The 26,938-nt window shown below is 39.9% G+C and overlaps 1 protein-coding gene across 1 annotated transcript in view; it reads right to left on the bottom strand.

Moving 5' to 3' along the window:
- Positions 1-26,938, bottom strand: part of LOC101463989 (zinc finger protein 236) — a 51,805-nt gene that overhangs the window by 12,940 nt on the left and 11,927 nt on the right. The window contains exons 7-28 of the mRNA XM_014412637.4: positions 20,971-21,093; positions 19,746-19,919; positions 18,726-18,903; positions 18,332-18,604; positions 17,390-17,593; positions 17,157-17,289; positions 15,472-15,732; positions 15,145-15,365; positions 14,173-14,274; positions 11,661-11,803; positions 10,812-10,915; positions 8,924-9,075; positions 8,504-8,680; positions 7,947-8,250; positions 7,174-7,277; positions 6,069-6,512; positions 5,013-5,158; positions 4,381-4,612; positions 4,101-4,286; positions 3,063-3,221; positions 377-534; positions 101-229 (exon numbers count right to left, since the gene is read on the bottom strand). Of these exons, the coding sequence (XP_014268123.3) occupies positions 101-229; positions 377-534; positions 3,063-3,221; positions 4,101-4,286; positions 4,381-4,612; positions 5,013-5,158; positions 6,069-6,512; positions 7,174-7,277; positions 7,947-8,250; positions 8,504-8,680; positions 8,924-9,075; positions 10,812-10,915; positions 11,661-11,803; positions 14,173-14,274; positions 15,145-15,365; positions 15,472-15,732; positions 17,157-17,289; positions 17,390-17,593; positions 18,332-18,604; positions 18,726-18,903; positions 19,746-19,919; positions 20,971-21,093 (4,107 nt within the window). The remainder of the gene's footprint in view (positions 1-100; positions 230-376; positions 535-3,062; positions 3,222-4,100; positions 4,287-4,380; positions 4,613-5,012; positions 5,159-6,068; positions 6,513-7,173; positions 7,278-7,946; positions 8,251-8,503; positions 8,681-8,923; positions 9,076-10,811; positions 10,916-11,660; positions 11,804-14,172; positions 14,275-15,144; positions 15,366-15,471; positions 15,733-17,156; positions 17,290-17,389; positions 17,594-18,331; positions 18,605-18,725; positions 18,904-19,745; positions 19,920-20,970; positions 21,094-26,938) is intronic.

Raw genomic sequence — 26,938 nt, 5'->3', positions numbered from 1 at the left:
AGCTTACAATGCATAATGGTGATGGTATAAACATCAGCTGACAGGCACTCTTTGAGCTCTTCCCCTGGATTGGTGAAGCAAGCAAAACAAATATACTTACAGTATATCCATTGTCTGTTGCTCCATTTGCGGACTGGGACTGGTGGCTAACCAGTATGACCTGCTGGCCTGTGGTCCCTGGCTGTCCTGTTAGGCCAGAATCATTCAGTACTGCAGGGAAAGTCTGACCCTAAAAAACAAAATATACATTGAAAAAGCGCTTCATGACATAACTCATGTCTGACACATTTTGATTGTCATGTTAAATTAGGAATAATGCAAAATAGCAGCTACTACAGTCTGTAAATTGTGCTGGACATTTGGGTTTTTTTTATACCTGTGTATTGAGGTTTAAGGTGACGCCATCCAGCATGCCCTGAGCATCTGCAAGGGTTAGTGTGACGCTGCCATCACTGGCCACAGTTCCTGGTGACATCACTAGGCTCTGGGAGGCAGCAGTGTGAGACAGGGTGGTGCTTGGTGGCAGACTGGTGACTGACAGGAGAGAGTGGTTAAAAGGTTAATACCCAGCTGGTTTATGCCACCAGCAACTGTGCGCAAAATGCAGACATACAAAGAAACTGTGTTTAAATGAACATTATCCTCTTAGACACAACAGACCTGGATGCCATAAAAAAGCTCATTTTTCACTTATCCACAAAACCTTTTTGCAATATTAGTGTCTCCATTGGTGTAGTGGTTAACAAATGTTCTTGGCAAATGAAGGGTCACTGGTTCAATTACAGACAAAAATCCCCTTTGGGGTTACGTCAGGGAGAGAATCCGGCGTAAAACTCTGGCTGTCTGTGACAACGGAAAGCTGCAGTTTTAGCCCACTTACATTCACTAACCTCGCCTCTCATACTGCCTTATCAGAGCAGTTTTCATTTCCTGTTGGGTCTATGAAATCATATCTCTGGCTGGCCAGAATGAAGGATAATTTCACTCCACGTTTTAAAGAACAGTCTTTTGACAAGTATCCTCTCACACAAATCTGGGACACCTGAGACAGATGAGGGTTTGGGCTGGCAACCACAGCTCTTTTGGTGCTTTGCTCTCTGACTGAAACTAACACTGGCAGATTCATTAGGTTTGGGAGGATATTGCATTAGAGACGCACAAAACTAGACAATATTTGGTTTGAATAAAAATACAGTTTCTCAGTCAAATCACGGGTTGGACCGTGTCTGCAGACAGAGTGACAGGAAGGTTTTAGCCAAAGCAACAAAATCAAAGATGCTCTGTGTGTCTCAGAGAAGCTGTGGGAACATTATTATTATTATTTTTCTTTCCACTTGAGTTAAGTGGAAGGTAATGAAGAGATATAGATGAGACTGAAAATTTGATTAGGCTTCTAGGTGACCAGCTCTCTGACAGACTGGACTTCATAACTATAAAGTAGTTATTCAAGCTTCCAGAAGTTGTATTAAAGTATGCTGATAAACTGCTAATTCAGTTTGATAATATGTTTAAATTGTACTGCTTGTCCTATTTTACATGGAGGTGAACAGGGGTGAGTCTAAACCAGTATGTACTGGACCATATTTATTTCAAGGCTTTCATTTTTACATTTTATTTTATTTTTCTACCTTTTTCAGATCAAAGCCAGTAAAACCCCACTGACCTCAGCGTTGTTAGGTTTTAAAGGCACAAACTCACTCATTCAGTTGTACACTTGAACTTGCACAGCATAAAAACTCAGATACAAACGCCACAAAAATCTTCACTTTCAGAACTCTTTTTACCTCCTACTAATGTCAGAAATCTTTCCAAAATAACAAAATTAAGATAAATGTTTATGCCTTTGTTTATATTGCATATATATCTTTTTTATTTGACTTGAGAGTATTTATATATTTTTGCATTTAATATAATATTTTCTTTAAAAATATATATAAACAGGGTCACGGGGTTAAGCTGTTTTTCTTTTTTTTGACAGATGCTGTATGCACTGTAAAACACTGGAATTTCTAACATGGAAACCAATGAGCAGCTCATTTTGAAAGACCTGTAATTTTTTTTCTCTTTCGAATCTTTACTAATGCTTATTAAGAAGACAAAAGTATTTATTATCAAATTAGTCAATCAGTCAAAGTAACAATCGATAGCTGCAACCCTAAAATCAGACATAAGTGGGTAGCTAAAGAAAGAGGTGTTAACCATCTGTCAAAATTAGCTGCTAGCATTCGAATTGAGGGGTTCCAAAACACTTGAATCCAGCAGCATTGACAGTCAATTGCAACAATTGACGAGCCTGCTTTAGCTTTTTGTCTGGAGAAAAAATAAAAAAAATAAAAACACAACCCTGAGTTGCAATTTTTCTGGCACGCTCCCTGTTAGAGAGCAGAAAAGTTCAAGCTTCATTTTTGTCATAGCAATTTTTTAATATCTCTTGAGTGATCTGGACATGGCAGACGATTAGGGTTTCTCAGGTTTGAAAATCTATCTGGCAGCTTTCCTCGTGCACTTTGATCTCTCCACAGTTGGGGGACCTCTCACAGTTTGTGCTGGTGAAGTAGAACCCTCTACTTCTAATAAAGTTTAGTTTCTCTGAAACCCAAAAGTCTTGTCATATTACAAAAAAAGTCTAAGGAAATCTGTTGGGATCCTGAACAAAATGTGAATGAAAACAAAATGTTGGCAGTTGCAAGTCATAAGAGGATGAACGAAAGAGTGCGTGCAGCAGCACAGAAGGGATGCTTCAGGGCTGAGAGAGTGTAAACAACGTGGAGGAAAAACATAACAGCCTTTATAGGAGTCTGATAAACAGGCATATCTTTTTCAGATCATGGAGAGCAACTGCAAGTCTGCAAGTCATGCCAGCTACTGTAGTTTAGCTTTTGAAAAAACGGCTTTTGTGAAAGAAGGTGCAAGTCAAATTCAGGATCTTCTCTGGTCATGCATGTCTTTCATGACCAGGGCAATATTACATGCAGATGCATATTTGAAGTAAGCTGTAAAAATCGTTTGGAAAGAATGCAACTCTCTTATCACACGCGGTTAGAAGACGGGTATAGTCTTACCAGCATTTCCAGTATTGGCGGGGCTTTGAGGTAGCAGGTGGTCATTGGTGATGGTCAGAGTTGCACTGGTGGTTTGGCCGTTTAGCGGTGACGCTAGCCTGATGCTGCCGTTCATCTCAGCGGCACTGGGATTGTTTGGCTGGGGGAGCAGATCCTGACCTGCAATTGTATTGTAGAACATGAGCTTTAATTATTTTCATGAGGTTATTTGCTTCTATTATAAAGATGCTAAGTGTTTTCTGAAATGTAGTTCATATTTTGAAGGGTGGTCAAACGCAAACAAAGTAACAAAGTAAGATTCAAACAAAGTAACTCAACAAAATTCCTTCAGGGTTAACTGAATTAGGTTTTACACATGATTAATATGCCATGCAATGCCACATACGGTGTAGTTTAATAAGTGCTTAACTTTTATTAACCAAACATATTGTCACACTAAAATAAGAAGAATATGACTGATAACATTTTTCTCTCTTAAGACGATGTATTTCCAGCCCAATAATTTCTGCTGCCTGGGCAGGAAAAAATCTTATTTTTGATGGAACTACACTTATTCATAAATAAAAAACTTGAAATGAGAATAGCTTCTTAAAGCTTTAATCTGAAAGACTGCAATCACGATACAATAAGTCAGAGAGCTGAAATGAAAGAGAGATTGAGCTGAGCTGAGTAGACTTAGCAGGCTTAGTGATACAGCTACATCCCTCCTTCACATTGTTGATGCAATGAACTTTAAATCCCCAGATGATACAGCCAAATGGGTGATGCTGATGGTGTATACAAAAGCTGAAAAATGGCCTCTAATAGAGTGTCTTTAGATCTGGGTTTGTGAAATGGCTCTGAGTTATTATTGGCTTCATTTTTTCCTCTTTGCCTGCTAGTGTGTTTGCCTGAGTGAGAAAATCAATAGTGATAGTTGAGAGCTTTTTTTAAATTATTATTTTCCCATGTTTGTTATCAATAGCCCCTTTCTGCCTTTACTAAAAAACATGTTCAGCAGAGCTGTGTATTTTTGGTATTTGATATTTTTGTTTCTACCTGATATGGTGAGGGTGATCTCCTGAGGATTTCCTCCTGCTGTGCCAGAACCAGCAGCTGAAGCCTGGACTTGGGCGAGAGCTTGTGTCAGGCTGGAGTTGTTGATGGTCAGGGTGATCTCCTGACCGCTGTTGCCACCTGCCACTAGCGCAGAGCTGCCCATGACATTGCTTAGGTCCTGAGAACCTGCACAACCCACAGCAACATAACACAGATGGTGACCTCCTAGTACAATGTGGCCACTCTGTATGTTTTTTTCACTTAGAGCTGTCATACATACTGGCAGCATCCTGCTCAGATAGTCCAGCCATTGTGACCTGCGCAGGTGTGATAGTGGAGGGCTGCAAGGCCAGGCTGGTCAGTGGGTGGATGACAACGTTGGCAGACACTGAGGTGTCAGTTGTAGACATGAGCTGGCTCCCTGAGTGGGAGACCAGACCTGTATCGACACTCAGGGGCTGCGAGAGGAGGCCGCCTTGCTGTAGAGTCTGCTGCAGGAGGGCGGGATCGATCTGAAAGGAGAGAGTATTACTTAACTTGAAAATGAAGGAGAGCATGTGTGGGGGAATCAGCAACAATGTTAGGATTTTCTTTTCTTTTACATTATGGAATAAAGTAATGATAAGATTTCCTTTCAATGCTTTTAAACATTTTCAAAGTTTTATGTATGACTTTGTTGACTGACACTGTTCTCATTCCTAGCTTGTATCACTATAGGATGTGCCTCCCTGTCGATTACTCAGAAGCATGACTGCCACCCTGCCACCACTCACCCTTCAATAGCTTACACTATTTCAATAACCATTACTCAAACACGTTTTCTTCGGAGCACATCTCAACCTACATTAGGCTGGCTAGATATGGATAGTAATATGGATAATAACACAGAGTTCGGCAGGGGTGATGTGTAACCTGTAGTGTGATGTTGTTGATGTTGCTGGTGTCGATGCCGGAGATCTGGACGTTGGGACACACCAGGTTGGCGGGCGTCAGCTGCAAGTGGATGCCGTCCAGCGTGGTAAGGCCATCTGGGAGCGACACGGTCAAGTCTCCTGCAGCTGAGGCACACACACAGACACAAACATATGTAAATGTTTGACAGGAGAGTAGCTATGTAATAATACAGGATTAGGACCACGCGAATAAGACTATAATTAACGGTTAATGGATAACAGTTCTTAGCAGGAAAATGTGAGTTAAAAGTTTTCTATGTTGGGGGGGGGGGAATCCTGAATACTCCACTGTCCTGCTCCAGGTGAAGGGTGGGAAAAGTAAATTTATATGTTGCCAGACTTCATCAATCTAATCGTTTAAACATTTTAGCGAATGTTTGACTGCAGTGCTGCATTTAGAAATCAGAGCTCCTCCAAAAACCCAATTAATAATCACAATGTCGTCCCTGCATCATTTGTTGTTTCCCTTTTCTTTTATTCGATCACTGTGAATGTTTGGAGATGCTTTGATAGACTTTTCTCATCACATAAAGACCGATTTCCTTCAAAAACAACCACGCACTGCGCTGGGGCTTCAATGAAGGCGTGTTTTTGTCTGCTTGACATCGGGTGCCGCGGTGCAACCCTTTTTTGCCCTTGATGTTGCCAACTGAATATGAAGCAATGAGACTACAAATGATGATCCTCTGGGGCATTCCTGTCACAACTGCTGACAACAACCAACTGTTGGTGCATTAATCGTACACCTATCATTTCTACCAAGGAATGTGTAACTCTTTGTGGCATTCACAAGAAATGTGTTGCCAGTGGGTCGTCAATAATACTGCACAGTGATATCTTGGATATTGAAATTTGGGCACCAGTCTTCACTCATTTCGTGCTCTTATGGTGCTTTACTGAAAACATTAGGACCTGTCAGTTAAAATCAAAGGTGTGTTATAAACAAAACACCATTGTTCTTGCTGCAATTCTCTCTTTTACAGCATTAAAGTAATGGCTCATTAATTATCCCTACCTGACATGGAGGCGGGCAGGAGGGCCTGTCCTACTAGTCCTGACTGCAGTAGATTCTGGTCAAACTGTCCTGTGAGAACCTGGTTAGCTGGGAGGTAAATGCTGGGGTCAGCACTGGGTGTTTGCAGCAGCCCCACAGACTGAAGAGCCTCTGATCCAGTTGGCTGCTGCCCCTGACTTGGAGCCACACCCTGCCCAGTCGCTGGGTCTTGACCCTGTCTGGCTTGACTGGAGGACGAGGAAGAACGCTTGGATTTGCGGCCGTCGCCATTTGGACGGAAGTGACACTGGATGTGTGTTTTGCGGTGACCCGAAGTTCTGAAGCGGAGTTCGCAGAAGGGACACTTGAAGGGCTTGGAGCCGGTGTGGAGGCGCATGTGCACCTTCAGGCTCCCCTTTGTAGAGAAGGAGGTGTTGCACATATGACAGCTGAAAAGCTTCTGACCTGAATAAGAAACAAAGAGGATGTTATGTGCGGCAAACTGAAAATGAATCGTTGCTCTTTAAAAACCGCAGGTTTATTTTTGACCAGCATGTGAATTTTGAATCTTGAATCTAGTCTTGGTTCTTTGATCTGAGAAAGAGAAAAACGTCAAACCTTTAATGTCAGCCAATAACTTTTACTATTTTTAATAAACTTTTTTTTTCTTTTTTCTCTTATCTTGATTAACTTGCTTTAGGCGTGCACTTTTCAGTGATCTCGTTGTCCTGTAAAATTCACAATGCATTTTAAGATGCTATTAATCACATCTAAATGGCTACAAATGTCAAGGTCTCAGTAGATGAGCTGTATAAGCCGATCTGCTGAGACTGTATTCCAGCAGTTGGCCTCCTTTTTGGTCCATGCTCTTATTTTAAATTACTAAAGCACTGCATCATCTTGTTACGATGTACAGCCATTTTTATAAAACCTAATGTTATGTATGAATGTATTCTTGACTGTGTGTTTGAAAAAAAGGGTTATACAAATATATGACTAGCTAGGTCTACTAAAACGAACGGAATTAACAGAGCTCAATCTTACTGTGTCAGCTTCTTTAAGGTAAGGTTGGTGTTTGTGGTGACACAAACAAGTCAGCAACATATTCTACTGATTAACCACTAACCTGTATGTGTTTTAACGTGGCAGTCCAGGGTCGACTTCACTGTAAAACTCTTCCCACATTCGTCACACTTGTAAGGCCTCTCTCCTGTGTGGATCCTGATGTGTCTGGACATTGAAAAGGATTGATATAGTTATACTTGCAAGAGCACAAGGACACATGAGAATATCAAAGTGATGATTACATTTCTTTTAAACAAACTAAATGCATTATAAAGTAAAGACACACCCTAATATGAATAGATATATACAAATGGTTATCATCCATGGACATACAGTTTATCTTTCTGGTGAGTTGTTTAGCTGAGAAACTGAAAAAGATCATGAAAAAAATGTGTTTGTGGTGCAGTTTTAATAACATGGAGCAGAATTTGAAGAGATTTAAAATGCATTTATTTTGACCTCCTCTCTGATGTCCTTGATTTGTTTTCCTTGGCTTCATACATATAAACTATTGCTTGTTGTTAATCTATCCAACATCTACTTAATGCATTAAATTATAGCTTGATGATTTATATCTAAGGCTGTTTCTTATTTCCTTTAGATGGTTAATGTAATCTCCACTGCATTTTCACAGCCCAACTGTGGGTGTGAGGACACAGTAGCAATGTTAATGCTATTATGCTGTGTCATTATTCAGTTCAGACAAGTGCTGTAAAACTAAATAAGGTCCACAGTCCTATAAGCCTCCAACCATCAACACTCACACAATTCAGACTTTGACTACTGCAGACAAACAAATTTCTTCTAAATTTATATACGCAGCACAACATTTACCTGACGAGGTCACTGGGCTTCTTGAAGCTCTTGGGGCAGTAATTGCAGCAGTTGGCAAACTTGGGTTCGGTTTCCAGCTCCACGGCTTTGTCTTTAATCTCACTGATCCGATCTCTTTCAGCTGCCGACTGGGAAAGTATTCGCTCCGAAACTGAGGCCTCCTCGCCGGGATCCTTCGCCAATTCGGCTGCCTGCTCTTCAGTGAACGTGATAATTTCCATACCCCTCCTCTTTGATGTCTTTTGTTCACTTTCCTCTTCATTTTCCTCTTCTTCCACATCTTGACTTGACTCCAGGCTTATAACTGTGATAAACAGAGTCAGTTTTTTCACTTTCTATCTTTGGTTGACACTTTCTTTTGATGCAAGGCAGCTTGGACTGAGACAAAGATGCACTCAGACAAGCTGAAGCCTGATATAATGTATGTTGTACTTGATTAATGTGGCACTCTTCGCTGAAGGAAAAGTGGTGCATGTACAGCTCTGCATAACAGTGTAAGATGGAGAGACCATATAGTTTAATATAAATACAATATAACTCAATGCAGTAATGCTTACTTTGATCGTCCATGACGTGCTCCTTTTTCATATGCCTCTTACAAAGCAGGCTGGTCCGGAAGCTCTCATCACACATGGAGCATTTGAAAGACTTGATGTGAATGATCATGTGGCGATTCAGGCTGCCATTTGTGGTGAAGGAGGCGTCACAAACATTACACTTAAAGGGCTTCACTCCTGTTGGGAAGACAGAACAGAGGTAAGGTGTTGTGTGATCCTTGTGACAGCCTCTAGGGTGTCACTACTGTTACTGCCAGTCCCTGAAAAAGACTTACAAATTAAAAAATTAAAATGAAATCAATGTCATGTTTAGTATGTTTAGTTCATAGACTTATTCCACTTTTGAAGGACTAGAGTGTAGATAATTTAGGCAAATTAGGATGCCATTGTGAAACATGGCATACTCGACCTCGAGCTCACCTGTATGGGTATTCAGATGGGACTTGAGTACTCCAGCTGATACAAAGGCTCGTCCACAGAGGTTACATCCGAATGGTTTCTCCCCAGTGTGCGATCTCACGTGCTGTTTCAAGTGGCTTGACTTTTTAAAGGCTTTACTGCACCAACTGCACCTGATGATGGAAAAAACAGCAACAACATGAATGAATGAATCGCTGTAAATCTTTATGAATTATTGTTATTCACCAGATCTGGGAGAGTAATTTATGCGAATTGGAACAATTCTTAACATGTAATTATTTTATTACATTTTTAATAACATAGCAATATTTCACTGGACGTATGATCTACACTGCCTTGTTATTTGTGAAATAGAGAAAGGACATACACACAAGACAGCTTAAGAAAACAGCAGCTTGCCTTTCGCAAACATGTTTTATTTTAACTGGTGGTTTTGTGCAACATCTGTTAGTCTTCTCTTAAACATGACCATAAACCACATAAAAGCATAAGGCATTATCTGATAATGATAATAAAAGAAAGAGAAGAAATGCAGGGCATAGGAAGAGGTCATGATGAAGCAAAGGCCCTGGGCTGTATTTTAAAGATAGACCACTCGTCAGTCAGGTGAGCCTTTGCATCATCTGCCAGAGCTAAACTGAATAATTTAGTACAAACTACAGGCTCAGCTTTTCGAATATAAAAGAGTTTGGCCCAGTAGCAGTAGCAGTATCCACATAGTGCAGTTAAAGTATTTAGATTTATTTAGAAACTGAACTATTCTCTGGTCAGTTTTTATGGACTGTATGGATAGACAGCAAACTGTCACCAACTGTCTAACTAGAAATAAATTAGAAAACCAATAATATTGAATTTCATTTCAGTTAAATCCATAAATAAGGCAAAATAAGTAGACAAAAAATGATGTCAATCCATTTAAACATAATGAGAAGCCTGAGACACATGAGCGAATAAATCTCTGTAAATACTATTGCTTTATCTGTGCAAAAGTTTAAATTGAAAGACACTGATAACAAAGTTAGGTAAGGTTATTAAGGACAAAGTTATAAACCATCTGCCTTCTCAAGGTCACTGCTTATAACACTTAATATCATTAATCTTTTTAGGCTCTGGAAACAGATTGTTTGGGTGATTTAGGCGACACAAAATTAATAACAAGACTGTAGATCAAGAAAAAAGGACAGGAGAGCCTAGCAGAGGTTTATGATCAATGATCATGTCAGAAAACCTGCAGCACCCAGACTCATCAGGCGTAAGTGCTGCAGAAATCAGCTCTAAATGGTGGAATGAGCAGACTGACACTACCCTCGAATAACCCGTGGTCTGTAAAACTGCTCTCAAACAACACAAGGGCACATTTTCTACTTTGATGAGATAAAAATTGAACTCTTCAGTCTGAATGCCAAATGCTGTGGTGTAAACCAGGTTCTGCTCATTGTACGGTTGAGATCACTTCTGTAATGGATCAGCCTTAAGGTAGTCAATCCAGGAGGAGGTGAGTCATGATGATAGAGGGAGCAGATTGTGGACAACATAAGAATGGGCAAAGATTTACTTTAAAGTACAGTCACTTGTAGCAAATATAACAAGAACAGCTTTGGTAATCTCACTGAATGTCCCGAATCATCTGGCCTAAGCAGAGAAAACTGGAGAGGAGACCTTTGACTAGAGCTCAGCTAGTGACCTCTATCCTGACAGATTTCTGAAATAATTTAGCAAAGACAAACTGCAGAACCTGCCTTTGAGAAATATGGGTGCACAGACAGGCAAGGAAGTGTGGAAGCTGTAATTCAAACTAATGATGTTTTTAAAAGATAGTAATTTAAACACTAAAGAGGTGGGAGTCATTTCTTAAGACAGTCGTATAGGTACATGGAAACACACACACCTGTAGGCTCTCTTAGTGTTGTCTTCACAGTCTTCCTGGTACTCCTGTGTCTCTGTAGGCAACTGGAGGTCGTTTTGACTGCTCTGCTGAAGAAGCCCATTCGTCTGCATAAAAAAAAGATCAATACTGGCTCAACTTAAAACACATACAAATACATGTGCACTTTCAAGGACAGGGAATAAATGAGGTTACTGACACTAGTATATGCATAACATATGCATGATAGAGAGAGATACAAGGAGGGAAAACAGTACACCTCTCTGAACAGTGTCTGGGAGGCTGTGGTTGCTGCTGCACGCAATGTTGATGGTGAACAGATCAAAACACTGACAGAATCCATGGATGGCAGGCTTTTGAGTGTCCTTGCAAAGAAAGGTGGCTATATTGGTCGCTGATTTGTTTTTGTTTTGTTTTTGAATGTCAGAAATGTATATTTGTGAATGTGGAGATGTTATATTGGTGTCACTGGTAAAAATAAATAATTGAAATGTGTATATTTTTTTTTTTTGTTAAGTTGCCCAATAATTATGCACAGTAATAGTCACCTGCACACACAGATATCCCCCTAAAATAGCTAAAACTAAAAACAAACTAAAAATTACTTCCAAAAACATTCAGCTTTGATATTAATGAGTTTTTTGGGTTCATTGAGAACATGGTTGTTGTTCAATAATAAAATTATTCCTCAAAAATACAACTTGCCTAATAATTCTGCACTCCCTGTATATCAGATCCAGTGGGCTAATTTGAACCCAGTGAAAACACGATTTTTAGTTTCAGGTGGTTGCACACTAATGAAAATGTAATGATGTATTTAAAATGAAAGAAGGAAAGCTACTCATAACTTACCACCTCAGCAGGTGGGACATGAAGCAGATTTGGAGGGTGATAGCTGGATGAAAGGGCCTGAGACTCCAGGGTGCTGGAGTCCTGCAGCTGCTGGACTGTGGAGAACTGGGACTGATTGTAGCTTGTTTCAGTGATGGTGAAGCCTAGATGGAGTCAGACGAGAATAATCAGTCTTGTTTATAGTCAAATCCAAAGATCTAACCTCTGGCTGACAGCAATATTGGGTCTACCTGAAAAAAACAAAAAAAAAAAACCCAAACACAAGACATGTTTCACTTTTTTTCAACTAAAAACATAATAGGAATAATAATAGGAATCTATGAAATCTGAAAAAGTGTCTAAGATCTGCATTACACAGCACAATATCAGCCATCAGGGAGGATGGCTTTTATTGATTTAAAAAAAAAAAAAAAGCTGAACTCAACACTATCAGTCTTCCAAAGTGTCAGACCGCCCCTGGGATTTCAGCCTGCAGCAGAAAGGTGTTTTATTGTTATAGCTGGTATTGTTTGTTTATCTGTGCTCTTCTTCTCTCTTTGCTTTTTTTCCACTTCTTCCTGATAAAAGTGTTTTTCCCCCTCACTACTGCAAAGCGCCTGCTCATTGGGGACCTCTAGGTTACCTTTATAATACTGGGAGGTCTTTACATTACAATGTAAAGCTTCCCTTGAGATAACAGTTGCCATGCTACATAATTAAAGCTGAACTGATGCTGTGTGATGTACACCCTAGAGGCTGTTACAAGAATATTCTGCAATTATTGCACTGGCTAAAAGAACACAAGGTGACTGTCTTGAATTGTTTTTGCATTCATGCATGCAGTTTGAGGCGATTGCACGGGTTGCCTGAAGGAAAGCAGTCTGTCTCCCATCTGGAGATCGGCTACAATCACCCTTGGACAGAATCGCAAAGGTTTGCAAGTAATTTAATCTAATTTATAAAAGCAGACAGATGTTCCAAATCTATGATGCCCTGGCTGGACTCTGAATGTAAGTAGCTAATGTGAATTTGCATTTGTGCAGACAGCAACAGATCATTGTACACCCCCCCGGGCTTTAAATCTGGGACTCTCCACCATTTGACCCTAGAACTGAAGAAGCTTCTCGGATGAGAGGTGAAACGTCTTCAAGCAACTTGAAGAAGTCCAGATGCTTTTCTTTCCAAGCTCCTTAGAGCAGCGGTCCCCAATCCCTGGTCCGAGGCCCGGGGAGCACCAGTAAAAAGACAATAAATTGTTTGATTTTTTTCCTCTTCCATTTCTGATTTCTCATCTCCAATCCAACTTCAGCATGTCACAAAGTTACTTAACCATGTAAAGGCAGATGTGTACATGTTTGCTTTCATGTAAAAAGCACTGATATGATCTAAAACAGCGGTCCCCAACCCCTGGGCCTCGGCCGGTCCGTGAGTCATTTGGTACCGGGCCGCGAGAGTTGAGGCTCAGGTGTGAAATGTATAGTTTTCAGGGTTTTTATCGGTTTTCAGCGTTATTTTGTTATCGTTTTGATCGTTAACTCGGTTTTTCTGGGTCTTTTCACGTGTGTTATGAATAAATCTTCTTTTTTTCGGTACCGGTACTAGTTTTATTTTGTTGTATTTATCTGTGACACCTTAAAGGCCGGTCCGTGAAAATATTGCCGGGCATAAACTGGTCTGTGGCGAAAAAAGGTTGGGGACCGCTGCCTTAAAGTATCCGATCACAATGTTTTTGTTCGCGCCGCGACCTCAATCACTGTTTTCTCTAGTGTGACTGTAGCGTTAATAAAGTGGCAGTGTGGGCACATTCTTTATGTGACACTTTTAAGAGCCACCAAATGTGCAGCAGAAACAGTGTGTGAACCTTAAATCAACCTTCAATCAACCACAGTGTAGTTACTGTAAACAACACATATATAAAGTAGCAAGAAATACAGGGCTTCTCCCAGAGAACCTCCTCACAGAATTGAAAAGTTCAGTTTGCCTCACAGATGTTTGATGCTGATCTCAAAGGAAGCTGGCTGGCAACAGCAGTCAGCCGCCATGGTGAGTTAGTGCAAGAAGAAGAAGAAAAATGTTTGAGAACACACTGATTTCAAAAGACATATGGAGATACCAGACACATTGGTAGAGGGTATATATAGTTTGATGAAATTAACTGTTGCTCGGTTTGTTGTGGGAATTGTAAAGAGTCTTCCTTTCTCCCACGATCGCTCTGTCATTTGGGACCTTTGTGAAGCTGAAGTAAGGGTTATTCCACCAATTCTATTTATGTGTGACTGATTTCCTCTGGTATTAATTCAAAATAAGAGATTTCATAACTAATATGGCCAATACCTACACTTTGTTAGTTAAGCCTTATAACAGAAAGCGTGCATATAACTAAAGGTACTATGCACGAGTTACTACTACTCTTCATATATTACTGGTTCTTGAATTCTGAAACAGTGAACCTGTGTTTTGCACAGACGATATAGCAAATAAACATACCATGTTATCTTTGTCACATAACAGCCCACACATGCTATGTTTATACCTTGTGTTAGAGCTTGCTGGTCAAACGAAGACTGAGGAAGTGCTGGTGTCTCAAACTGGCTGATATTCTGAGGCAAAGCATGCTGGGTAGTCACATATGAGTCTGTCACGACAAAGAAAGAGATGCAAAGCAACAAGTTAGTTAGTGCTCACAGAAACAAACAGTAGAACAATATTTCCACTGTTAAACTTTCAATTGAGGTTAAAAAAGCAAGTTACATTGCAGATTCCCTAACTAACACAGCTCACCATGCACAGTTACATGCACAGAACATTTTTAGAATAACAAAAATAACTGTGTGTTATGTGTGACAATATTTATTTATAAGTATCATATTAAAATACTGTAAGCTACACTTTATTTTTAGCAGTGTACCTTCTTTAAATGCAAAGTAGATTTGCTTTCTGTATATTAATGAAGTCTTATCAAATATAGAGAGCTGAGGTCAAGATTATGGAACCTGACTACATGATGTACATTTTAAATCTAGAGAGTTTTCAGATGTCAGCTAGGCTGAGCTGCTTCTTTCTGGAGATGACTTTCAATTTACTTTAAGGGACCAGATCCTGGACCTTAGAGAGGGATTACTAATCATTCTATTACTATCCTTGGAGTGCTAAAGCTCTGGAGGCTGTGTGCTGAGCTATACTGCGTGAAACCATATGTGTTGGTGTACAGAGCAAACAGATGGAGACGATGGGGAGGTACATTGAAGTTATTCTGCTCTCTGACACGTTTAAGAAAACTGAAAGTTTTCAGTGCAATGAAACTTAACTCACACAACGCACAGATTACCTCAGAAAACTTTCTTGAAGGTGAGTCACAGAGTTTTTGGAAGAATTTGGTAATTTAATGCTACGCTTTCTCTGCAAAATGAGGTTTCAGTGTTACAGCTTTCACGAGTTCTACTGAATCTTTCACAACTTGCACATATTCCATTATATAATATGACATGAATTCAGTTGCTCTTACCTTCTCCTTGTACAGTCAGGTTTGCGTCCAGTGTCACTTGCTGGCCTCCATTTACAACCTCTGTCTGGCTCAGTCCCAGCATGCTCTGCTGCTCTGCTGTTTCAGTCGGGGCTTGCTGGAGAGTGTCACCCTCTATTTCCACTTGCATGTCATGGGCTACAGTGCCAGCTCCCAGGGGGTCTTCTCCTGACTGGGGTTGTAGCTGCTGGGCCAGTTCATACCTGGTTTGACAGGACATAGCTCTGATTGATACATTCACAGAGCACAACAACATCCCTGTAAACAGTCCAATCCATCTGTGAAAAAGCAGACTGTCAGAAATCAGACCTGTGCGTCTTCATGTGTTTCCTACAGTTAGGTGATGACTTAAAGGTCTTCTGGCAGTAGGGGCACATGTAAGGTCGCAGGTCACTGTGAGTGGTCATGTGGCGCCTTAAGCTGCCGCTGGTGGTGAACGTTGTGTCGCACATACAACACCTGTATGCCTTTAGCCCCGAATGTGTTCGGATGTGAGCTTTGAGGACTCCCGAGGAGGCAAAACTGCGACTGCACTGGACACACTTGTAGGGTCTTTCTCCTGTATGAGACCTGGCAACATTCAAAAACAGGTTCAGTGTGTATTGGGACATCAAGCAGCCTAAAAGGTACTAGCACACTGCTGTAGATGAGATTTTGAGGAATGCTGCCAATACTAAGGAACAGAATTCATTGGTATATCCTTAGTACAAGGTGGAAAATCACTATGCATGGTCCAGCATGACCTGTCAGGATGATATATTACTTGGTGAACTTGAATCAAATTCCCTAAATTTTTTAAGTATCAGTACAGGTTCATGGGTAATTCAAGGGCACTGTCAGTAGGGGTAGGCAGACATAGATCCTCAGCTTGCATTACAAGTTAGAACTCAAAATCTGCCAGAAAACAAGAATAATGAGGCACCAGCCATTAAAAAGGCACTACACACATGGCAGCATCATTATTTATCATTATCCTCAAAGACAAATGACTAGATTTCTGTCATAAAGACTGGCTAGAAAGTTCAACAGAGATACACAGAGCAGAGCAGCTGAGTGATTAGACCACTTATTGCTCTCCATCCATAAATGACAGGGTCATTTGAAACAAGGTTAATAAAGTTCAGCCATGTGCGGTGTAAAACAAGCAAATAAATTGGGGGGAAAAAGGATTAAGAGTATATATATATTTACAGGTTGAAGTGGGTTTGCTGAATATAGCTATTTCTCTTTTTCAACTCTTCTGTACTTCCCCTTCACACTCTCTTTCTTCTCTTGCATGAATTCAATCTCATTTATTTCATTCTCACCAAATTCATTATGTCTGTCAACAAACCTCCAACTCCCTCTAATCTGTTCCACTGTTTCTCCTTCCTTCTGTCTGCAGATGAGCTTAAGACAAGCAAAATGAAACCTTGCTGAGCGGTACACACTTGTTAATACTTCTCTGATATGATTATGTAGACTAACATTATAAGATCAGCTAAGAAAGGATTTGTGGGACACGCTGCTCTGCTGACTTCAGTGTGAAATCATTTCGTGTTAGACGCAAATCTAAAAAGTCAAGCGTTTGCTAAACTTTGTTATTTGGGGGAAAAATATTCAAATTGCAGGTTATTTCCACTTTTAAGGTTTATCCCTAGAGGACCATTAAAAACGGGTTGACAATGTGGATCCTGCCAAAAACTAATTTCAGAACCAAAGATGTCTCCTCTTTTGATGGCCTGTGGTGTCCTCCTGTCATTCAGTATCTGACTTGTTAAATGTCAGATCTATTGTCAGTGATGCCTCCTCTGTTCTGCTCTTCTCACCTCCAGCCTTCAACATACGTGGTTATCCTGACCATAATTCTCTTCACCTGTGTTGTATTCTAAAAAGAAACTAGCAAGTAGCAACAGATTATGAAAAAAAACACTTGCACTGGCCCTCAAAAAGCCATTGTGTTCTCGCTCTTTGAGACTATGCACTGAAACATCACTATTACATAGAAGCTTTACCTGACATGCTGTTTAAGGTGACTTGACTTCTTATAGGCTTTACTGCAGAACTGGCACTTGTATGGCCGGTCATTGGCCACAACATCCAGGTACTGTTGAAAAGCCAGGCGGGGGTTTTGGGATGGGATGAGACCTGTTAAAAACAACACGTGAGCTTACAACAGCTAGCCTTCTGTGTGGTGAAAATAATGCAGCATCGCCCAATATGTGTGCCTGTCACCATGCCCTCTTACCAAAGTCAGTGATGAGGATGGGTTCCTGCAAGGGGATATCTGGTAGCGGTAGGTTGCTTTTGGACACTTTGGCTTTGTTTGCTTTCCGTGGAAATTTATGCTTCTTCTGCTGCAAGCTTTTGAAGTGAGAAGCGATGTGTGTTTTCCTGTGTCCCGACGTACGAAAGATCTTGTCGCAGTGAGGGCAGGGGAAAGGCCTCACACCTAGAACAAGTCAGGGAAAAAAATAGATGTTTTGGAAAATTTATATTTAGAGAATAACTTTTTCTAAACAACAACAGAAAAATAAAATAAAATGAAAATCTAAACTCACATAGAGGTTTTAAAGTTATTAACTAAATCAACATGAAAACATAACACATATAAAAATATACGCTCTCGTAATTTGCTTTCATTTTGGCTACATAAGGTTAAAAGCCTTCATTTAGCAGGTAACAGTGTATGAAACAAAACAGACACAAAACTTTGAAAGCATGAAGCCTTCGGAGACATACGTCTGAAAACACATTTATCAAAACTTTACCTTAGAACTAACACACAACCAGCACTAAAGTAAACACCTAACAGAGTGACACTACACAGCAATTAGAGAGACAAAAACGAATGCACCAGTGCACATAGTAGCTCAAACACATATAGCGTATACAGTATATACATGAATACAAATGAGGGTTCTAGCTTTAGTGGCACCATGAGATTTATGCAGGTCCTGCCTGAGCAATTTGTTGCATAATTTACCACAACATATCTTATTTATTCTAAATAACAGCGGCTGAAATATATTTAGAGCCCACACACTTCTCCTTTAACTTATGCTTAAAGTAACTATGCTAGAGTAACAAGTAAATAATGTAACATACGGAGTGACTCTATAAAGTGAAATGTGCTGGTGTTGCTATGGCTTCAAGTGTGACCCCTTCACAAAGCGGACCCGCTTCTCACCTGTATGCAGCCGCATGTGCACTTTCATGCTGCCAGAGGTGGAGAAGCACTTCAGACAGCTCTGACACTCGAAGGCCTTGATACCCGTGTGCGTCTTCATATGTGCTGTGAGGGTGCTCTTGACAGCAAAAGCTCTGAAGCACTGTTTGCACTTGAAAGGCTTCTCGTGGGTGTGGATGCGTATATGACGAACAAGGTCACTGGGCTTCTTAAACTCCTTGGAGCAGTAGGGGCATCCGTGCCAGCGAACGCCATCCTCCTCCCTGATGGAGCCTGGAAAGGGCAGAACATAATTTTATTTTAAAAAAAGAAAACAATTATCTCTGTAACAGTATTTATTAAATGAATCTCACTGAAAGGGTAAACTCATAAAGAGTAAAATATCCCCTCCTACCTGGCATTTGTATAGGTTTCTTAAAAATGCTCCTCTTTTTCTCCCTGTTCAGTTTGTCTGTACTTTGCACTTTCTTGTTTTCCACAACAGCGCCATCGGTCGTTTGGTTCTCTGACTCTCTTGGTGGGGCGTCACTCTGGGGTTGGACCACACTCAGCCCGCTGTTCTCCAGCGCTTGCTGTAGTACCAGAGGACCACCACAACTTTAATATACATGCACACCTCACACACACAAGCAATTTCAAATAACCACAGCAATGGATTTGAAAAGAAGCAATCAACCGAACAATCAAGATGTGATTGTAGTGTAAACTTAGAAATTACAGTCGTCTTTACAAAATCATTTCATTTTTAAAAGTAAAACACACACACACACTAATGTCATTACAAATCAAGGGATTTTTTTTACTTGAAAGAGAACCCTTTAAAGTGCAGGACCTGTGGACATCAGTAAATAACGAGGTTCTTTTAACAAAGTGCAAAGAATATTTCCGGGAAAAGCAAAATCGAAAACACGATTGCTGCTTAAAACTTTGAAAAACACTGAAAGTGATTATTTAAAAATATCTCATTATTCATGTACTAATAATTTTAATATGGCCACTAAAATAAAAAATTAAAAAAGCCATGATGCAAAGCAAAGTTCAGCGACAATCATATCTTATCATGCTGGGGAGTAGAGGCCGTTTTAAACTCTGTGATGATGCTCATCTCTAAAAGTTCCTGGTGCATATTTGTTAAACTGCCCTCTCTCCTGGATGGATGGTGTTTGCAGAACAGTGAAAAAATCTTGACATTCAATCACCAAATGAAAGCAGAGCATATCATTCATCACTCAGGAGTCTTTTTAGTTCAAAACTTCTGTCTGAATATATCATGTTTATCTGCAGTTTAAGTCCATTCTCATTGAGTGAAGATTAATGTCTGTAATGTACAAGCTGGGTCTGCGGATTGTCGTCCAGATTGTTACTGGATACTGCTTTTTATATTGTAACAATCATGCGATTACACGCCACTCACCTGTAGGATGTCCTGGTTAATAGCAGTTTCCATTGTGATAGCTGGCTCTGGGGGCTGGGGCTGGGCTGTCTCCCCACTGACCTGTTCTGACAGCTCTAGAAGTTGCTGGATGACATCTGTCACTCCCTCGCCAACTTCTGGCACCCCTGTAGCCTGACCTGTTGTTTCAGCCTCCTATAAAAAAGACAAAAAAAGAGGTGAGGGGACCAAGAAAGACACAGAGCAACGTGACGAAGAGCTGGGACAGGTCACAATTTGTGGGATGACTTAACTTTGATTAGTGGCTCTGTTGAGCTTGAAACAAAGCACTGGTGATTATTAAATAAAATATTAATGCCCACATTATTTATGCACATATTAACACGGAGATACAACTTCTCAACACAAGGTTCGTTTAAGTGTAGATATGGCAGGTAGATCATCACTGAATAATGAAGGCTGTAATTAATAACCTGCTAACAACCAAATAATGGAAACACACCATTCTCGTTCTAACTAGGGCGACGACTGGCTTTATGCTGCTTTGTATGATTGTACACCAGGTCAAATTTGGCAGCAGCTGTTCTTGATTGTTCTAGAGCAGGGGGAAATATTTTACCAGGTCAAAACTGAAAGACGGTGCTGCTCTTTTAGTGCAATAAAATTGAAGTTTTTAGAGTTTCTAGCAGTGGTGACATGGATGTATTGAAATACCAATGGCAAAAAAAACAAACCACAACCATTATCTACCACTAAAAAACAAACTAAAACAAAAAACTAAAACCCTTTATCCTGTGCAGTAATCTTTGGATAAAGAAGGAAATAAAAGTCCACAATTTGAGAAGCATTATCAGTAACAGTGCCTCTGGGGTTCGCTAAAGCTACCAACCACAGTGAATCAAACTAGACTTGTCTGCATTCAATACAGCTGAGGTTTTTTTTTAGTGCTGCACTTTGTTTTTCCTGCTGCTGGCACACTGAAAAAGTGATAATAATTCTGGATCATAATCGAGTTATGGGAAGCTACTTCTTTCCTCAGGGAAAAAAAAAAAGAGAAAAACAGCATAATTTTCTGAAGTATAAGCAAACAGCCTACGTATGAACTAATTTGGGAAACAAACTCCAGGGTGTCTCGTTAACATTAAACATGAGGACCACAGGACACTTAAGAACCCTCTGTTCAGATGCTGGACCAAAGAAATGTTTTCCAGCGGATGTTCTCGTTTGGTACACAACCTTCTCTTACCGAAGTGGTGGATGGCACCTCAATCACGGATATGTGCATTTTGCTGATGTGGGCGTTCAGACTGCCAAGTTTCTTAAATACACAGCTGCAGTCCATGCACGGGAACAGCGGCACCCCTTTGGTCTGTAAGAGAACACAAACACACAAAGCACATTACAGCTAGCTAGCTATATAATAATATTTCCACATATATCAGAGTGTTTAACTGGACACGAGGTAAACCTTTACTTTCCCCTTCATAAAAAAAAAACAAAAAAACTGCCTCATAAACAATGAAATTATATGTTTATGAATCCTTAGGAATCACAGGTTGGGTACTAGTTTCTCGAATTCCCTTGATCATTGTGATGATGATAGCGGTAATCTAATAAAACCACACATCAATTAGATTACTGTGAGCATTGCATATAATGGAGCTGAAGTGCCTGAAGTAGATGTAAAACTGACTCTAAACATCAGGGGAAAAGCCTACAGGGTGTGATCATGAAGCTCCAAAATCCTACATACTGTATTAAAAACTTTTTAAATTAAATAAAAAAAAACAACTTTTAAAACTGGTAAGTCTCCCTTCAAGGTCGTCTTATCATGGACCCGTAATCGACATTTACATTGAAGGTTCTCTTCTGTCCATTCATACCCACAGTTTCCCCACGGACATCAGACTTGCTAACTTAGAAAACAATCGACATGTGAACTTTTGAGTTGAGGATCAGAGCTGGCTAATATCACGAGAACAAACAGCATCTTTGTGCATGCTGTTTTTTAAATCGAGGCAATCTTCACTAACAGCTGACCCCACTCACCACACTTTGCGGTGCACAACTTTCTACGCTTCTTCAAAATAAAATTCAAGCTGAAGCATGTTGATTAGCGCATGTTGCTAAGGACCAGTGCATGGTGTCAGAATCATCAGTATCAGAATCTGAATGCTTTGTTAATCCCTTAGGACAGAGGTTCCCAAAGTGTGGGGCCCGACCCTAGGGGGGTCTATGAAAATTTTTTTTAAAAAAAGAACGCTTGGACACTGCTAGCATAATGGACAGGTTTTCGACGGGGCTCCCACACAAAGGCAAAGCAGGAGATGAAGCATCGCTAAATATGTTTCCAAACCAACTTCCTTCCAAGCCAAAGACTAGAAAATATGGTGAAGTGTATCTTCCCTTTGGCTTCACCTGCACAAGTGCCAAGGTAGGTCTCCCCTGCCGAATTGGTTTTCCCAGTGACTACGTGCTGGGCTCTCCAAATCACGGACAAACAGTATCCCACATTCTTGATTTTTAGTTCACAAACACTTCTTGTAATAACTAACTACTGCTGACATTTTGGAGATGTTAGCTCTTTACACAGTAAAGTTACAGTGGGATACAAATAATATCAGGCTGATCCTGCCACAATTTGTTCCTCCTGTCCAAATCACAGACAAACAGTATCCCACAGTTGTTTATGTTTTTAAACCCATTTTGCACAGAGAGGCATTTTTTGAGAAATGTATGTTGAATATTATTACACAGGAAAAAACAACTACACTTAAAATAATCACACCGTGACGTCTCTGCCTTTCTAAATGGAGGGACAGTAACTGCATGTGTATATATAAGCGTGTAAAACCTGAAGATAGTCAGATTAACAGTAACAGTATTTTGTCTCTATCTGCCATTCTGCAATTCATCTCATGTAAACAATAACATGGCGCACAGCGTGACGTGGAAAAAGGCACATACCTTTGACGTTGCGTAACGAACTCTGTATTCCTCGTCCACACGTAAACGCAAAAAAAGGGTTTTAAAAAATCTCCATTTTCAGTGATTTGAAACGTCGTTTACGTGTGGACGGAGGCCCAAACGCATAGAAGCAGCTGCGTTTTCAAAAATACCCATTTAAGTGTGGACTTAGTAGTGTATTTTATTACTACCAGATTTTATTGCAGTTTGATTGTATTTGCTTAATTGTTTACTAAATGTATGAGGTGTGAAATAAACCGCAATGGAGTTTGAAAACAAAATATGGATGCGTGTGGTTGGAGGATGTGTTTGCGTGGCGGGGGGGCGCTAACATTTTTCTTGTAAAACAAAGGGGGGCCTAGCAAAAAAAGTTTGGGAACCACTGCCTTAGGAAATGATATGGTTACAGTTGCTCCAAGTCAATAAGAACAGTACTAAAGACTGAACTAAATTAAAGAATACAATATATTAAAAAGTTTGCAAAATATAAGAATTAGCTCTAATGTCTGCATATAGCTTATTTATAATGGACAGAGTCACAGAACTGTAAAACTGCACTCTGTAGACTTCTATCAATATCTATAACTATGTCAAATCTACTTTCATATGAACATAAAGAGTGCATACATCAATCTATAAATCACTCTTTCAAGCTGTTTTAGACCTCAAGTAAGCTTTTATGGTTGCTCTGCTGCTAGAACCAGCGATCTTTCATGTGTTAGGCAAAAGATTTTTAACTACTACATTATATAGTCACTGTGTCAGACATGAAGTATGATGTTTATAAAGAAGTAAAATACAAATTGTCCATTTAGTTTTTACAATTTTCTTCCTTTTCTAAAAATTCAATCCCTCAAGTGTACACCACAAATGTGACCAGATTTCAGTCAGATGTTGTGTTACTTTGCTGTGAGGGAGCTTTGTGTCTACATTCTACATAGACGTCCTACATATGTCTGTATGTTATAGCTGTAAAATCCTTGAGACTGAGCAAACGTGTAGGTAGAATGCTGAAGAACACTTCCATAACTGAAAACACAGCAGTATATGGAAATGAGGTAAGTCTAATATTTAATCTAAATGCAGTTACAAAAAAAAAAATATCTATAGGTCTTTTGAGCTTGACACCAAAAACTTTTGATTGCTTTTCCTGTGAGGGTAAACCACTGGTGAAGTAGATGAAGCTGGTTCAAGTCTGTATTCACTGGAAAGGATGCATTTGAAGTATGTTTGGAAGAGTGTGGGGCATATGAAAGAGCCCCAGAAAGGTATCATCAGTGCCAGGATGATGGGCTTGTTGCACTGGCCTGTGCTGGTGTGGAACATATGGGAGAGATGGCTGGACAGAGGAGGAGGACTGTTATTTTCTTGTAGTGGTGGTGATGAAGCGGGAGAAAAGGACTGTCAAAGATGGGGAATAACTAGAAGAGAAGATCATATGGGGAGCTGGTAAAAAGGGTGAGGGTACAGATGGCCACAATGACAAATGAATCATGACAGAAATGTCTGTGGAAGATGAAAAAGGAAGCCGAGTGAAAGTGTAAGAACTGGAGGGCATACTCTTCTATTATTGAAATATATTTCAATGTAATTCACTGGGGAGCTGATCCAGGGGTGGTATGTATATAGTGCTTTAGTTTGACCCCCTTCACCTTAAAGGTCACAGTGGAAAGAATCTGTATTTTTTTTCCTCTAATTCTGTTAACTCCAATGTAAAAGTCTACACCTCAACTACAGTGCTGTGCAGAAGTCTTGAGCCACCTGTCGTTTCTTTATATTTTGCTTCCTAAAGATTAATTAGTCCTGAGCAACAGTTCTCAAGTCTTTCTGAGAGTTTCTTCAGTCCAGTCCTTGGTCAATGACGTGTACCCATTTCCTATTTTCCTCGCAAAATTTATTATTATTTTTTTAAAGGGGGCAGCTCGTGACTTTTGCACAGTACTGTACTTGTTACCTGGTTGATTCTGGAGCAGAGGAAATGTTGAGAAAATTGTGTCAGGGTACAAGTTACATATACATTGTATATATCCCCTACTAGCTGATATAAATCAAATGAGGAAATAGCAGCATGCGTTTTAAGACAGTAATCCTTGGAAGGCATTTGTAATGCTGCCATTGGTTCTTCATAAAGTTTTTCACAAAGCCAGAAACTGTTTTATCAAGAATGCAAAAGCAAGCTAAACAGAGTTCAAGGTTCACGTTCCCATTTCACAAAAGTCAAAAGCCAGCTATAACTGGAGGTGGCTGTAGTGGATCAGTCTAACTTATAAGGTGTGAAATTGTGGTGAATGAATACGCATATAGGGCTATGTGATATGACCAAAATCTCATATGCCGATATAAGACATTTATCGCCCTGACAACAATATAAATCACAAAAATGTAATATTTTCTGTAAATTCTGTGAATCTCGGGCAACTCGACTTGCGTGAAATTTTTCCAGCCGGGCGTCCTTTACCTGGGGTCGAGTGTTTTAACCGATGCATGAAACTATACATTTTTAGACATAAGTCGAAACGGCCACCATTTTCTTTCAAAGTTTGAGTCTAAGGTTTATTTTTTAGCACCTGACGGCTCTTTTTTGCTTCTCATCCGTAAACTCTCTGCATACTCGTTCACGTGATTCAGTTTATTTTGAAAAGTCTCAACAGGATCTTGAGCTTTATTGTGAAAGGTTTATGTGGAAAACAATCAAGCGGACAGCGGAGCCACGCGATGGTTTTACTGTCGTTGTTGCTAACGACAACACATAAAAACAGGTGCTCGTCCGTCCGTAGTGTGGTTATATTAAATATAAGAGAATGAGAGAACTTTAAGAAATGAATATAGCCACTACAGTGACCATCAAAACGATGAAAAAAAATATTGCTGTAAACTGTTTATTTTACGACACCACGAAACAAACGATAGCGTTTGTTGTCATCCAATATCGAACAGCCCTATATGCATATGCATAATATTCTGTCCTTTACTTTTAGACAAATCATAATACCATAAATTCATTAGTATTAGGTTAATATGATACTCATATTGTAAATTGGTGTTTTATCAATCAATGAAACGACTAATGTTCTGCAGCTGATTTTAAATCACAGATTCCCAGGAGAATGAGTTTTTTCCAAAAGCTTCAGCACTACAATCTGTGTCAAGCAAAGGCTTTGGATGCCATTAAACACTTTCTCCCCTGACTCCTCAGTAAGCACCAAAGCATGAAATCTTTTGTGAATAACCCCTGACTTTTTCTTTTTTTTAAGTCAGCCAATTGTAAGAACAAACTGTCTACAAAAGCAAAGCTAAAGAACTCTTGTGAAAAACTGATGCATTATTTAAAGGGTCCAGCCGTTGGGCTCTCCAGTTCAATCAACTGACCAAATCACCATCTTTTATCATGGAATGCACAATGGTGTATGCAGGTAAGACAACACACACTTCAATTCATTTGACCGATTGAACCGGTGACAAAAAAGTTATGCAACGTTTTTCTCAAAAGCACTTTTTATTCACAATCCAAATAACAGACCACAACCAGCCATTTAATATGATTGCCAATCTCTGACAGCTCACTAACCTAAGTGTGAAGCTTTTTATTAATCAGTAAAATCTGTTGAAAGAGCCGTAATTAAAACGCCCCCGCTTCAGTAACAAAGAAGGATGTGCTAACATATTTGTAGCAATTTCCTGTATCTCTTCTTTAGGTGCATAATTAAGCTTGATTTATATTTATATTGTTTAAGCAACCCGACTGCAACAATGAGAATTTTACACCTCCTTGCTTCTGACTATAAGAAAGTACAGACTGTGTGTGCTACAGAAAAGACCCAGGTAAACCTATTTCTCTCAGCAGCCAGGTTGGCTGAAGTGAACTAAATTAGTTTAAGGCTTGGTGTGCAAGCACAACACATCATTCATGCTCACCTAGCGCTGCTCATTGTGATGAGGGACCTTTGAGGGACCTTTACAATCATTATGCCACAGAGCTGAGTTAGTTCAGCTTGTAGCCACATTACTGGAAGTAGTCATTAAACCAGGAGATACCACCACCTCTTTAAATCCAACCATTAACTAGTTCAGTTTATAAATTCGAGAAACAGACACAACCACACACATGAGAATTTAGGTCCCCAGAGAGATCTATGATGTGTGTCCTTCGTCTGACCCCTCAACCACAGTGTAGCACTAAGTGGAAGACTTGACGGTCCCCATTTAGCCTCCCTGACAATACGAGGAAGGATAAATCAGCTAGGCTG

This window comes from Maylandia zebra, linkage group LG11, assembly GCF_041146795.1.
Source record: "Maylandia zebra isolate NMK-2024a linkage group LG11, Mzebra_GT3a, whole genome shotgun sequence".
Lineage (NCBI taxonomy): Eukaryota > Metazoa > Chordata > Actinopteri > Cichliformes > Cichlidae > Maylandia > Maylandia zebra.
The sequence above is the reverse complement of the archived record's forward strand: the minus strand, read 5'-3'. Positions and strand labels throughout refer to the sequence as shown.